The sequence below is a fragment of the Corvus brachyrhynchos genome, unplaced genomic scaffold, assembly GCF_000691975.1.
Source record: "Corvus brachyrhynchos isolate BGI_N302 unplaced genomic scaffold, ASM69197v1 scaffold152, whole genome shotgun sequence".
In the NCBI taxonomy this organism is placed as follows: Eukaryota; Metazoa; Chordata; class Aves; order Passeriformes; family Corvidae; genus Corvus; species Corvus brachyrhynchos.
The window spans coordinates 7,573,447-7,586,960 of NW_008237447.1; the positions used below are offsets into that span (position 1 = coordinate 7,573,447).

At 38.8% G+C, this 13,514-nt stretch overlaps 1 protein-coding gene across 2 annotated transcripts in view; it reads right to left on the reverse strand.

Moving 5' to 3' along the window:
- LOC103613710 (SAM domain-containing protein SAMSN-1) overlaps positions 1-13,514 on the reverse strand; it is an 83,051-nt gene that overhangs the window by 62,929 nt on the left and 6,608 nt on the right. The window contains exons 2-5 of one of the 2 annotated variants that reach the window (XM_017731520.1): positions 10,441-10,578; positions 4,240-4,280; positions 1,765-1,802; positions 241-327 (exon numbers count right to left, since the gene is read on the reverse strand). In XM_017731520.1, coding sequence (XP_017587009.1) covers positions 241-327; positions 1,765-1,802; positions 4,240-4,280; positions 10,441-10,578 — 304 coding nt within the window. The remainder of the gene's footprint in view (positions 1-240; positions 328-1,764; positions 1,803-4,239; positions 4,281-10,440; positions 10,579-13,514) is intronic. The other variant, XM_017731521.1, reaches the window with a different exon arrangement.

Below are 13,514 nucleotides of genomic sequence, written 5' to 3' on the forward strand. Positions count from 1 at the left end.
AGTCTCCTTTGGCCCATGGACTACAGAGTGAATTGGTCACAGAGTGTGTTCTTAGCTTCCCAGTTTTGAGATAAGCTTTATTTTAACTACTTTTTCCCCCCTTGAGGACAAAATAAATCTCTAAAACACCTGACAAATTATTTAGCTGGATTATTGGTGAAAAATGAGAAATTTTCCTAGGTGCCCTTTTAAATACTTTGTGGAAAATGCAAAATCAGCTGAAATATGTTTAGCAATTACCTTCAAGCTGACAGTGCCTTCTGATGTACGAATCATTCTCCGGCTTCTTGGAACCCTGCCAAAGTGTGCCATTCACATTTTTCCTGTCTAAAGCAAAAGCACAGAGAGCATTCACCTGAATTCATAGCAAACCTGTGAAATAACAGGAAATTCCATAAAAATAGCATCAGAATGCAAATCAAACAAGCTTGCAGAACCCTGGAGCATCTGCTCAGATATGGAAATGAACTGATGATTTTGCAATATAGGAATTTGGATGGATGCATGGATAATATTTATTATGGTCAGACTTCAGGTTGTATCATCTTTTGCTGTGGTCTAATACATCATTTAGCACTGTTAACACATGATCAGAATGATTGTTATCTTAACCCTGGATTTAAGACCTATGATCCCACAGAACATCTGTGCCTTTGTTTTGCTTTCAGGAATTGTGGAATTATTATTATTTAAGTCTACCATTAATGAGCTAGAGTTTGCAAGGAATAGCATCAAAGATGCCCACAGTGATGCCCCATGGACTCCAAGGCTTGGACTGTCTCAGCCTGGATGGCAGAACTAGGCTGGCTTTGAGAAGGAGATGGTCATTCTCCTGCTCCCTCAGTGCTCATGCTTCACAACGTGTAGATCACTATTAGGGGTTTGTGCTTTCTGGGTTTGCTTGGTTTGGTTTTGTTGAGTTTTATTTAATGTTGGGTTTCAGTTTGACTATTATGTCAGAAAATTTTCTTTGTGAAATCTCTTGTTGATCCTGTCAGGTGCTGGGGATTCATTACAGCCTGTTTGCTGTAGACCAAATGATGCCATCCTGCGTGAAAGTCTTCCCAGTGCAGGGCTGCAGAGTGAAGCCTTAACACAGGAGAGCTTTCATCTGCCTGAGACACATTGTGAAATAGAGCCACATCATTACAGGCACACACAATAACGTTTTTACTCAGCAAGGACTAGATACAACAACTCAACAAAAACTCCAAAGAATAAATGAAAGCATGATGACAGGAAGCTCTCACTGAAAAAAAAAAATTTTACTTTTAAGAACCTGATAATTATTTCCTATAGAGGATTTACAGAATAGAACCCATTGAAACACAAGTGTAGATGATAATACACAGTGTTTAACAAAACCCCTGAATTTCCTTCTTGGTGAACTTGTTTGTGAAAACTCTCACAAAGTAGTTTAAAATGGGAAAGGGCAGGGACCTGAATTTTCTTAGATCAGAGACATTTCAGGGTTTTATTGAAATGATTAAAAGAAACACTGGACATGCTGAGTATTTCTAGTGCTGTGCCATAAAAGGTTCTTTATCTCAAAGTGGTTTCTGTGTTTAACAAGTTTGTTTTCAATATCTACCTACAAATGTGTGTGGAAAGCAGGGAAGAGGGGAGAATATATTGATAGCTTAATTCTATTTTTCCCTTTCCTTTGTATTTGCTCCAACAGCTGTAAAACAAATCAGACCCTTAATTAAAGTTGGCTCTCTGAGATTAGCAAGTAAACAGCAAATTATTTAAGCAGCTACTAACCAAATGCTTCATTTTCAGACATGGACTTCTGGATGGATCTAAAAGAATTAAAAGAATTTACCATTAGCTGAAAGTCAGAATGAAAAAATTAAAGCGTGTTTAATCAAATATGGGTATTTTCAAACTAATTCTTCAAAGCAGGGCAGAGGGATTTAGCTGTGCTATTCCCACTGGCTTTAATTGGAGTTACTTCTCTCACTCACCCAATCATCTACTCCCACATGCCACACAAAGCTCTGAAAGCATCTGAGGTTTCATTCTGCAGGAATATGTGACTCAAGTGTCTATTTGAAATTAAGAATTCATGCTGGAATCAGGGGAACCCATCAGGGAGAAAAGAAGAGATACTTTCCTTTAGATATGATCTGAAGTGTCCCACAATTTTTAGAATTATTGCCTGAACTTTGGTGACATGATAATGGATTGAAACAAAGAGCTACATATGAACATACCATTCCTAGGACCTTGAGTGACATTTTATTGCCCCAGTAAACCTTGAGTTTTTTGCACATTTACATCAAGGATTAGTCCTATTTCATGCTTCCAGCTGTGGTCAGTAGTTTATAGAGGAAAGCTTGAAGAATAGACTAACTTATCAGAGGGAAAAAAAAAATCTTTGGATAAAGCTTAATTTGTTTCACTTCATCCATTAAAAGCCCAATGGAGAGTAGCTTATGAGCAGTGGATGAAGCCAAAAGGCAATAGTAGATGAACGCAGGGAATCTGTGACAATGATCAGCAGCAGGGAAAAAAACAAAACCTTGGATCCCTCTCCCATCCTCACTCATGTAGGTGCTGAAGGGTTTCCTGAACTAGAGGGTGCAGCTGAACAGTTGTGGGCTTTTTAAGGAACTGGTCTGGACCCACTAGTTCATTTAAAAATCATTGGATTTTTTGATTCCAGAATTCCACAATTTAGTTCTCATTGTCTAAACAAGGAATACTTCTGTTATTTCTGCTACTTTATATAATTTGGTGCTTCCTTGTTGCCCCATTGTAGGGAACAGAGAATGATCAATTCTTCACTCACTTCCTGCATATCTACAAGGAATGTCAATGGGAAAACTTCTGCATTATCCCTGGGAGTGTTGTGCCAGGATAGTGATGCCTGGACACAATGAAATAGTTTTCATTACAAAATCTTTTCAGGTTGACTCAAACTATTTTCTTCCAGCTTGCTCTTTTTTTTTTTTTTTTTGTTATTGATCAGTCAAATGATCTCAACAACCCTTCTAAATTCCTAAATTCTGATAATTTGTTTAGAATAGGATTAGGTTGCAAACAGAATAGTATTATTTACTTTGCAAAATTTGACATTTTAGCGACAGACTGCTCTTTTTATTCCTGGGGCAGACCTAGTTCTGATCTAAGCAGGACACTTCTAGGCCTCCAGGTGATTTCATCATATTTGATAGAGCTTGGTAAGGTCTACACAGTAGTTTGACTTCCTTTAAAGTGTAAAAGAATGATGAGAAAGCCATGAGTAAGAGAGTTATGTCCATATCTTAATTAGTGAAATTTTGGGAGGAGTTTCACAGAGCCCTGGTTGGTGACATACAGTTGAGATCTCACAGATGAGTGCACACATCTCTGTGTTTGCAGCTGATAAGTTACTAGTGTTTTTATCAGATGACCAGAAATAGATTAAAACTCGTTTAAAACAAAAGAGCTCTTCATTTTCCTAGAAATCTTTACCCATTTTGAGATTTTTTAGCAACAGACACAGATAACATTGATGTTCTGAATTTAGTGGGGCCCCACCTACAAATGAAGAAAACAAAAACCGACAAAAACTCCAGGGATTTTCATGTCTGTCACAGCAGACAGATAAGATCTGTCTGTATCATTCCATTAGGCAGGATTTCAGATTTCATCTGAAGGGGACCATTTCAGTAATGCAATAGCCTTCAACCTGAAGCAAAAAAAGAATTTTCAAAATGAATTCCTCTGCCTGCTAATAAATATTGATCATTAGCCCAAACCATAGCATTGTGTCCATGAATGGATTCAAAACATGCTGCTGTCACAAAAATGATTCATAAAATAGTGGCTGACCTGCTTTATCCAAATCATTTTGCAAACTATTTTTTTTACTTGGATTAAAAACACAAACAAAATAAAAAAATGTCTTCAGGAGATTATCAGGTCAATGGTGCAAACATGCTAAAATAGGTTACCACTTCAATCTCTCAGAAAAGCAGACATATGGTTAAATCAAGCTTAGATTAAGTGCATTTGATTTTAGCTGTCCTGGTTCAGATATTTTGGAAGAAGGCTTTGTGGATATGAAAAAGGCATGGCAAAAGAGCTTCAGTAAAGCATTACAAGCTTGTTACGTGCTCTTCAACTGCAACATTAATACATGTACTCTATGAGAATGAAAGCAACATTGGCAAACATTCATAAAACAACAAGGATGAAAGGTACACACAAATAGAGTGACACTGTGTAGACCTTGAACTGGTCTCAACTTACTTTCTTTTTTTGGTCAGTGTGTTCTCAAAGTCAGGAAACTCCTTTTAAAAAGATAGAGAAAAAGGTCTATGTAAATCAAAAATGTTTAATCCAAATATATTACTTTTGTCACTGAGAAGAAAATGAATTATATAATTTTGATGTGTGATTTTTAATATCCACTAACATTTCAGCCACAGCTGAAGCTGTGGAGGACACAGTGCAGCAGAGAATATATGTAGTTATGTGTCCTGATTTCAGGAGGCTTCAGTTATCCACGGCTCCCAGGAAGCTGACAACCATAACACCCCTGAAAAACCAGAGAACCATGATCATACCCCAAGAATGAATATCGTATTTCTTACATAATGTGATTCCCTTAGAACTTCATGGGGATTAAAATACCCACACGTTGCAAAGGGATGTGGTTTCCTGACAGACACAGGACACAGACTCTGTAAACCCAAACGTGCAGGGGAATGTAGAAGAGGAAAAGGAAACTGGAAATAAAATTGAAAGCTCTGAGGGGGAGCAAATCAGAATCAAACACTGGCCTGGAGGCAAGATCACACAGCCCCCAAGGCCCAGACAATAAATATTTATACCCTGACAAGGTGTGGGAAGGAGGTGAAGTTACGTAGCTGTTGAAAGAGAGAAAAAAAAGGTGTCTTGCTGGGCAAATAATGCCAAAACATGTCAATGCATGTTTGCTGTGCAGTTAACCATGCACTTAAAGGTTAATTTTAACTGTAGGAAAACCTGAGATGTCACGCTAGGACAGAAGAGATCTCTCTCCCTATGTTATTGTGATATCTCCTGAGACAGGATATCAAAGCACTGTATCAGTTTTGCATTTATTTCTTCAGGCCTGGAAAGCAGGAACTCAAATAAAAGTGTCCGTGATGATACCACTTCAATCTGTTGTGCAACAAGAGGAAATAAAAAAAATAATATAACCATTCATTATTTTATAAATCTTAAAACTTAGTGTATCTGGGCCTATTTCACATAATATTATGTTTCATTTATTTCCTTCTTGTAACTCTAACTACATCTGCATGATTCTGGCCATAGTAAGTTTAAAATATCATCCAGGTTGCATGATAAAAACCCAAAACCTGTACTACATAAAACCATGTAAGTGCATAATTGAGCGTTTTATACTTCTCCCCTCTTCTCAGTAAAACCCATCATAGATTTTTTTAAGCTTTTTCAGGGAGTGCATTAAGAAAAGGCTGTTTTCCTGCACTGAGTTATTTTAGCTGAGCGTAGGAGGTCCTTTTAGCATGTATATTTGTGAATGTTAATAATTGTATGCAGTTTCCACATCTTTTTTCTTGCCTGTGTCAATTTGTTCACAGATACAGATCAAAAGAGCATACAGAATTTGTACCTCTCTTTGAAATAATGTATGCAATGTAAAATAAATTTCCTGCTAGTCTTGGGACAAGTCTTTTTGACAACTCAAATGACTTGATGAGGTGCACAAACACAGAGAAGTTAAAAAATGTTTAATAAGTGATTTTAAGGCTTATTTTAAAGGGTAGTTTCAAACTTTCATTGAAAAATATCAAATATTCGATTTCGAAGAGGTTTGTTAAAGGAAGCATTGTGCATGGAAGTCAGAGACCAAAGGATATTGTAACTTAAAATCTCTTAAAATGATCTAGAGAAAAAATTGGAGACAGCCCCCATTGTAGCCATACACCTAGAAAGACTCTATTCACATCTTCACATGCCAAACACCTGGTGGGGACCATGAAACAGGATTTAATCTTTTGCTCCACAACTTGAAACCTGAAATTCCTAAAGTCCAGCAAAGTTGCATTGATGACAGTACATCATATACTGAAGTGATGACTGATGTGAGTTCACAGGATATCATGGGATGCAGTGCCAAAATGAAATATGTGGTGGACTTAAATGACCATTTAAAAATGACACCTTTCATTCAACACACTCTTCCTGCTATTTCTGAATTGGGTGGCTAAACTGGGGTACAAGAATAAATAACTGTGGTTTGTAATTTTTACAAGTATCTTTTCAGTATTGACTACATTTTAAATTGTATGTAACTTTAATGTGAAACTAGTTTTTAAAAACGTATTTTATCTTAGGATGTAAATTAGGGTTCACCTAGACTCTACTCTCCACATTCTCCAAAGAGCATAATTACCTTGTTTATGGGAACAACTCTTTCCTTCCTTATCCTAGATGTGTTTCCTCGAAACAAACTCCACATGGGGAAACCCAGCATGACGAAATTATTGATAAAGTCCTTTTCTTCCTGATTTTGTCAAATAACCCTGAATTAAGGAATAGAATTAAGCTCTCTGGTGTTTCCAAACCAGCTGAGAAAAGATAGAGCTCCTGTGCTGCAAACAGGGAAATGATCATTTCAGATAATCAGCCCTCTTCTTGCCCTCACAGGAATCAAAGGCCAATTATAACATTTCAGATTAAGGCAGGTATCAAAACGGATTATGATTTTCCTGGCAACAGCTTAGAATGACTGATAAATTTTTTGGCACTTTTCTGATACACAGGATAGTCAATCATATCATGGTCAGCAGTTCAAAAATATGTGGATCTTATGACATTTGGTGATTGCAGTCTGACAGGATATATATGAAAATGGTTCTAGTACTGAAGAGACTTTTCCTGAGAAGCTGGAGACAGCTCGTGAGGTAGAAGACTGTAACACCAGGTGACAAGAGGTGGAAATTCATTTAATAGCATAGTTACAGGCAAAGAGTACCCATATGATTCATTATGTGCTCATGGCTACCAGCTGTTTCTGAGGGAGGTCCAATTCAGATTTGCTATGCATGAAGTACAAAAACAACTCCATAAATCTAATTTTTTCTTTCTTTCTGAGAATATTACTGAAGCTGAGCAACGGGCAAAGTAACCACAAAGTTAGCAGGCCAATTCCCCAAGAGGATTGAAATCAAAAGGCAGGTGTGCATAACAGGCCCAGGATACTACCACAGGAACCCAGAGTGGAAACATCCCTGGCAAATAATTCAGAGTACTAAACAGTATTCAGAACAGTACATCTGGAGTTATGTGAAGGAGAAGAACAGTGTACATGAAAGACAGATTTTTCTTCATACAAGATGTGTCATTTGGGCAGATATTTGGCCAGGAGCAGAAAGAGCCATAGTCCAAAAAGGAGTGTCCAAAGAGTATGTTCAGTGAATGATGTCCTGCACAGCTCCAGTGACCACACTACCCTGCATTTCCCACGTCTCCAGAAGAACTTCACAGCTCAGCTATGATTAGGACAAATCATAACAGACAAGTTCACTGCAAGAAAATCACTACCTTGTTGCAGTACAAGGAAGAATTTTCTGTAGCCCTGATCACCCTTTTTAAGTGTGAGGGGAGCTGATCCTGGATCCCTACCCTGTTGATTTTGAAGTTGTAGAGGAAAAAGGAAGGGGCAAAGCCTCCTGAGGAGGAAGTGTGCCGTGCCAGGCTGCTCCACCGTTTGGAGATTTAACAGCTCTGTGGAACCTGCCGCACTTCAGCCAACCATTTAAACATTCACTTGAGTCCATACCTACTCAGCAGTGCACTTACATCCGTGCATTACTGGATAATGATGGATGGCTAAATGGAGCCAATAATGTTCTGAATTTATCATGCTGAGGGGGCTGCCCCGCAGCCTGGAACCGAGTGACGGAATTAAAAATGGAGAGAAGTACAAATGGGCTCAGTTAATAAGCTTAACGGCTTCATCCAAGGTGTAGCTCTAATAACTCACATGCCAGAAATAGCAGATAACATTACACACAGGCCTCTGGCCTTAGTGATATTTTTCCATAGGTCTTACTGCCGACACGTCATCACTAATCTTGTTTTCCATTTCTAGAAAGTATTTTATAAATAACCGTGTTGATTCTACGGCCAGCACAGTGACACAGCATCCAGCCGTTATTTTTAGTTAAGTGTTGAGCTGAATATTCTCTCAAACCAGAAAATAAAACCCAGAGCCAGCCTTGGGAAGCTTCTTGTTAATACCTAGTGAGCCAGGTGTGCTTAACCCATTTAGTGTTGTTTTTATTGAGGATGAACTTTATATTTAATGATGAATAAATGGGCCATCACCATAATATCTCCTTTAAGAAAATAAAAATATATGACAAGAGGTAGCAGAAGCCAAAGAGCTGGATTCTTCTATTCACTGTTATACATGTATCTCCATGGACCATGCAGTGCCATCCCACAAAACACTGTGCGGTGCAAAAGACGTTTTGCTACAATTTGTTCAGATTAATGTACAGGATTTTCTAATCCTACACTAGTAGCAAATCTGCTTCTGCAGGCTGGCTCAAGGAAAACAAAGTTCTGTACTGGATAGGTTGATTATTTTTCTCTAGCCAAATAATTTATGAAGCCTAACTCTATAGCAGTAAAATGAAAAGTCTGAAGATGCTGCCAAATAAAAAGCAGACTAAAACAAGAAAAAGGAAGAAACAAAAGGCCTGATGTAAACAGCCACTGCAGTTTTAGTCTTACACATTGTGAAAACCATAGCAGAGCACAGTGCTATGGATGTATCTTTGCCACACCTTGAGAAAATAAATTGCTATTAGTTTTCTATTGCAAAGTTCGTTAGGCTATCATATGTCCTATTCTGGGTACAAACCAAAAAAACCAAATCTGCCTTTTTCATTTTCATTTTACTTTGTCTAAATACTGCTCCTACCAGATGAACATCTATTGGCCAACGAAATATTAGTGTAGCAGTCATTGAATATTAAGTTGGTTTGGCGTCACAGCAAAGGGGGAAAAGACTGAATGGATGCCGGAGCTGTAATATCATGTTCATCTTTAGACATTGGGCACGTATAATGGCATGCAGTTAACAAATAACTAGAGCTTCCCACAATGAAGACACTACAGTCATGCTAGGAGGAGGTTCCAGCCTTATTTCACAAACACAATTAAGCTCTCTTAACTGGAACACTGTAGAGGTGGCTCATTCTTAGAGTGACAAGGTCACAACCTGGTAAGGGGGAAAAATGCTGTCGTTCAGGAGAGCATCTCCCACCTATTGCAGGAAAATTATAATGTAGGGACATTTCAGAGCCCAGGCTCATAGATCTGTGCTGATGCTATGAGGAATCATCTTGAGATCTCTGCGCTGCTACCCTCTCAAAACCGGGACCATTATATAAAGTCTCAAGGTGATTATCTGGAAGAGAGGGACATGCACAGAGTGAGATGGTTACAGCAGAAGGGTCTAAAAAGAACAAGTTGTTTTCAGTCCTTTAGCAATTTAACAAGTGCATGCCACAATTCCCCAGCCATTCTTCTATCCCACCAGCTCCAGCACTTTCTCCAAGCAAATCTTGTGTGCAAACCTGCTGTGTGATATTGCAACACCAAAGGCCCAGCAGTCTCATAGGTACATAGTACCTAATCCAGAGAGCATGTGGGTAGAACCTGGCACAATATCTGAAGGGAGGCCAGTCTCCTCTGAATGATGAACATCCTGTTTTCCCCTTTATTCAATCACCACACTGCATCATACATTGAAATGGAAATAGTAATTATAAGCAAAGGCACATTGCAAAGCAGAGAACAGAGATTATGAAATTAATAAGATTATGAAATGTAATATACCATGTTAAATTATTTGTCAAAGCATCATATATTATACCAATAACACACAAATAGGAAAGGATTAAGTAGGGTAACATCATTTAGGAAGGAAAAAACCCCCAGAAGACAACCTTCTTCACATGTTTGCCTAATGAGGTCTTGTAAAATGTCAGATTTATTCCAGAGGCCATCAGATACAAAATTCATGCAACTCATGCTTTAGAAATGCACTTTTTTGTATTAATAAAAAGGACAACCAAGGACACCAACAGTATATTCTTTAGACACAAACCATACCAATATGTGTACCCAGAGCTTTCATATGCTGTTACTTGCAAAGAGAAATTCCCTTGTCCAGTGCAGCTGCACTAATCTCCCTTTGCTGCTCGCAGTAGAGGAACTCATGACCTGCTTTTCAAGTGTGCTTGTTAAGACTGGACAGAAATCAGGTCATTGGCTACAGAGATGAGATTTGAACAGTGGCATGGCTCTAAGGAGCCTAAATGGTTGAAACTGGCAGATAAGCCAGCAGAACACACATGTGCCCACGTAAAGAGCAACAGTTTTTTGCAAAATGCATTGCATGCTTTGCAATTAAATGTTACTTACCAAAGACAGAGACCTGTCAGGTGGCCCACAGTTTACATGTGTGCTCACTGGAGTGTCAGCCTGGCTGTCAGGAGTAGTTGTATCCTTGGCTTCCTGATGTTCTGGGACAGGCTCATACAAGCTGTCCATGGAGCCCTCCTAAAATACATTTAAACAGAGTTTCAAAGATGAACACTTGCAAACATATTAAATTAACAGTAATTTTAAAAGCAAGACATTTGTGTGATTTGCAGAATGGAGTGTGGTTTTCCTCCCCTGTCTTTTGAAATCCTTTATTTAGTTTTTTTCTCTAAAAAGGCATGCAGGAGCTGATTTCAGTAAGTACCCAAATGCTGGAGTTCCCAGTATCATGACTTAGATGCCACAGGTTGCCATGTGTAAAGCTGAGGGTACAGCAAAAAATGAATATTATCTGCCCAGAAGGAGTAAAACCAGGTGTATATTTCCAATGGAACACTACATGAAAATTCCTGTGAAAACTATGAAAAACATATGCCATCAAAACTTTTATATGAACCACAGAAATGTTTTATAGTTAGTACTTCTATACAGGAAAAAAAAGTTAATTTGATGCAGAAGGGTAACCCCATTACTTAGAAACAGACTGAAACAATGCTGCCAGCTCCCAGAATTTCACAATGATGGTTTAGGCCCCCAAAATAATGATAATGGCTAGAATTAAAAATTCCATTTGCATCGAAAATTTTTAAGTGTGTTTAAATGCACATGTAAGGTTCTTTTTCTCCAAGCACCAAAAATATAAACATTTTAATAGAAACGAAGATTTTCGCATTTATCCCGCAACTCCAAGAGCCAGGATTACATATACACACTGCCATTTCATAATTCAAGAGTTAAGTGAAAGCAGATGGCAAAACTAAAGACACTCTAACTGATGATCCCAGATTTTAGATGTTGCCGTTTTGATCTGCACTGAATATTTTCCCAATGAATTTTGATTACTAATTGTAACTGCATTAATTAAGGAATAAATCAAATTTATAGCAGTGTGACTTTCAGCAGAGCAACACCATTGAAATTAACATGGTATATTATTATTTAAAGGCATTTGTTCCTTTAGTACAGAAGATAAACACAGATGTATATTTGAAGCTATATTATTAATATGTAAAGCTTTACAGGCAATATTTTTGACTGGTGGAGCAGCAGTTCAAAGACATCACTAATTTTTGCAAGCACAATGTTTATCAATGGATCTTTATTTGCCTCAGTCTGCTAGATTCTTGATAAACCAAAATAAATATTTTGGGAGAAATATTTCATGGTGAACTTCTTGAAAATACTCAAGTTACATACTTGAGCCTATTCTAGGAACTAATGAGTTAATGCTTCCTGGGAAATTGGTGCCTAGTTTATGAAACACATGGAAGCACTGAACATCCAGCTGAGCCTGGGTTTTGACAGCAACTGCATTTTTTTTATTACTGCATTTATTTTTTATCACTGTAAGTATTTTGCCATATAGCAGTAATGGTTCAGCCTCCCCATCTGAAGTTGTGGATTGAGCACTTCTAGACAAAAATGATGAGTTTAAAAACTTGTTACACACTTCCAAGATTCTGAAAAGTGAAATGCAACCATTTACTTCTCCTTCAATAGGGAATAATACACAACTTTGGTGAAGAGAATATTTATGAAGAGATGGAAGCATAAAGGAGAACTCATGTGAAAGAGAGAGTATGAGAGAGCTAAAAAAGGAGAGACAAGATAGGACAAGGAACAGTGAAAGGAGAGAGTGGTGGGGGGAGGAAAAGGATACACCAAAAGAACACAGAAAGAGAGAAGGGAAGAAGTGGGGAAAAGAGCAAGGATAAGAGAGGGAGGAGAGGGGGAAAGAGAAGAGGTGAAACAGAGAGAAAGGGAGAAAGAGCATAAGGGGGAGCATGTGAGAATTAGTACATGAAAAAGGAAAAATGTGAGAAAGGGCTCAAGCAAGAAAGAGAGAAATCTTGTGTGAGAAAGATGGAGCTCAAGGGTGTGAGAAAGGGTGGGCACTTAAGAAAAAGCAAGTGTGCAGAAAAAAAGCAGGTCCATGTGAAAGAGTGAGGGCACAAGGAGAAGAATTATGAGGGCGTGAGGAAGAGGATGCATGCAAGTGGAGCACATGGGAAGGCATGACTGCTGTGAGGAAGAACACAAGAAAAAGTGAGTGCACAAGGAAGAGCCAGCACGCAAAACAGGGAGTGGCTGGAGGAGACAAAGAGGTGAGGTAGCAAGAGAGAAAGACAGAATGTGTGAAAGTGAGAGGACCTATGAATGAGAGTGGGAGAGGACAAGAAAGAGAGCATGAGACAGAGATATGGGATGAGAAGTAAAGTTTCCCTGAGGAAGAGTGAACATAAGGGAATGGAAAGGGTGTGAGTGCAGGAGGAAGCACAGGAGTGTGTGGAGAGTAAGCACATGGGAAATAGCAAGTGTAGCTGAAGAGCCAGGGAATGGCAAAGAGCGAACATATGAGAGAGGGAGGGCACCAAAAAGATCAAGTGCAGGGAAATGAGCAAGGGTGTGACAAAGGAAGGACATGGACAAGAAAGCAAGCAAGAAAGTGAAAGCATGGGAAAGGGTGACCACAAGAAAGGAAAGCAAAAGGATGGGATAAAGCCCATGGTGTGTGGGAGAATGGCTGCAGGAGAAACTGCCAGCATGTGCAAGGAGGGTGCTGGAAAGAGGGAAGGCACATGAGAAGAGAGGCCACAAGAAAGGGGGAGCAATCTGGAGAGGGAATGCACAAGAAATAAAGAGGGACAAAGCACAAGGAGAGGGGCAGAGAAATGGAGTGAGAAAGCAAGCATCAAGATGTGAAAAGGATTAAGCACAAGGTTGTGAGAAAAGAGTGTGAGGGCACAAGAAAGGGAATGTGAGGGAAATCAAGGTGTGAGAAAAGGAGAGGGCATGAGAAAGTATCCCTGCATGCAAGAGTGAGATGTGAGAGAGGAAGTGTGCACGAGATAAAATAAGAAAGCAAATATGACTGTAAGACAGAGCAAGCCCACATCAGAGGGAATGCTCACATAAAAGAGAACACTCATGAGAAAGCAGGAGGGCAGAGGAAA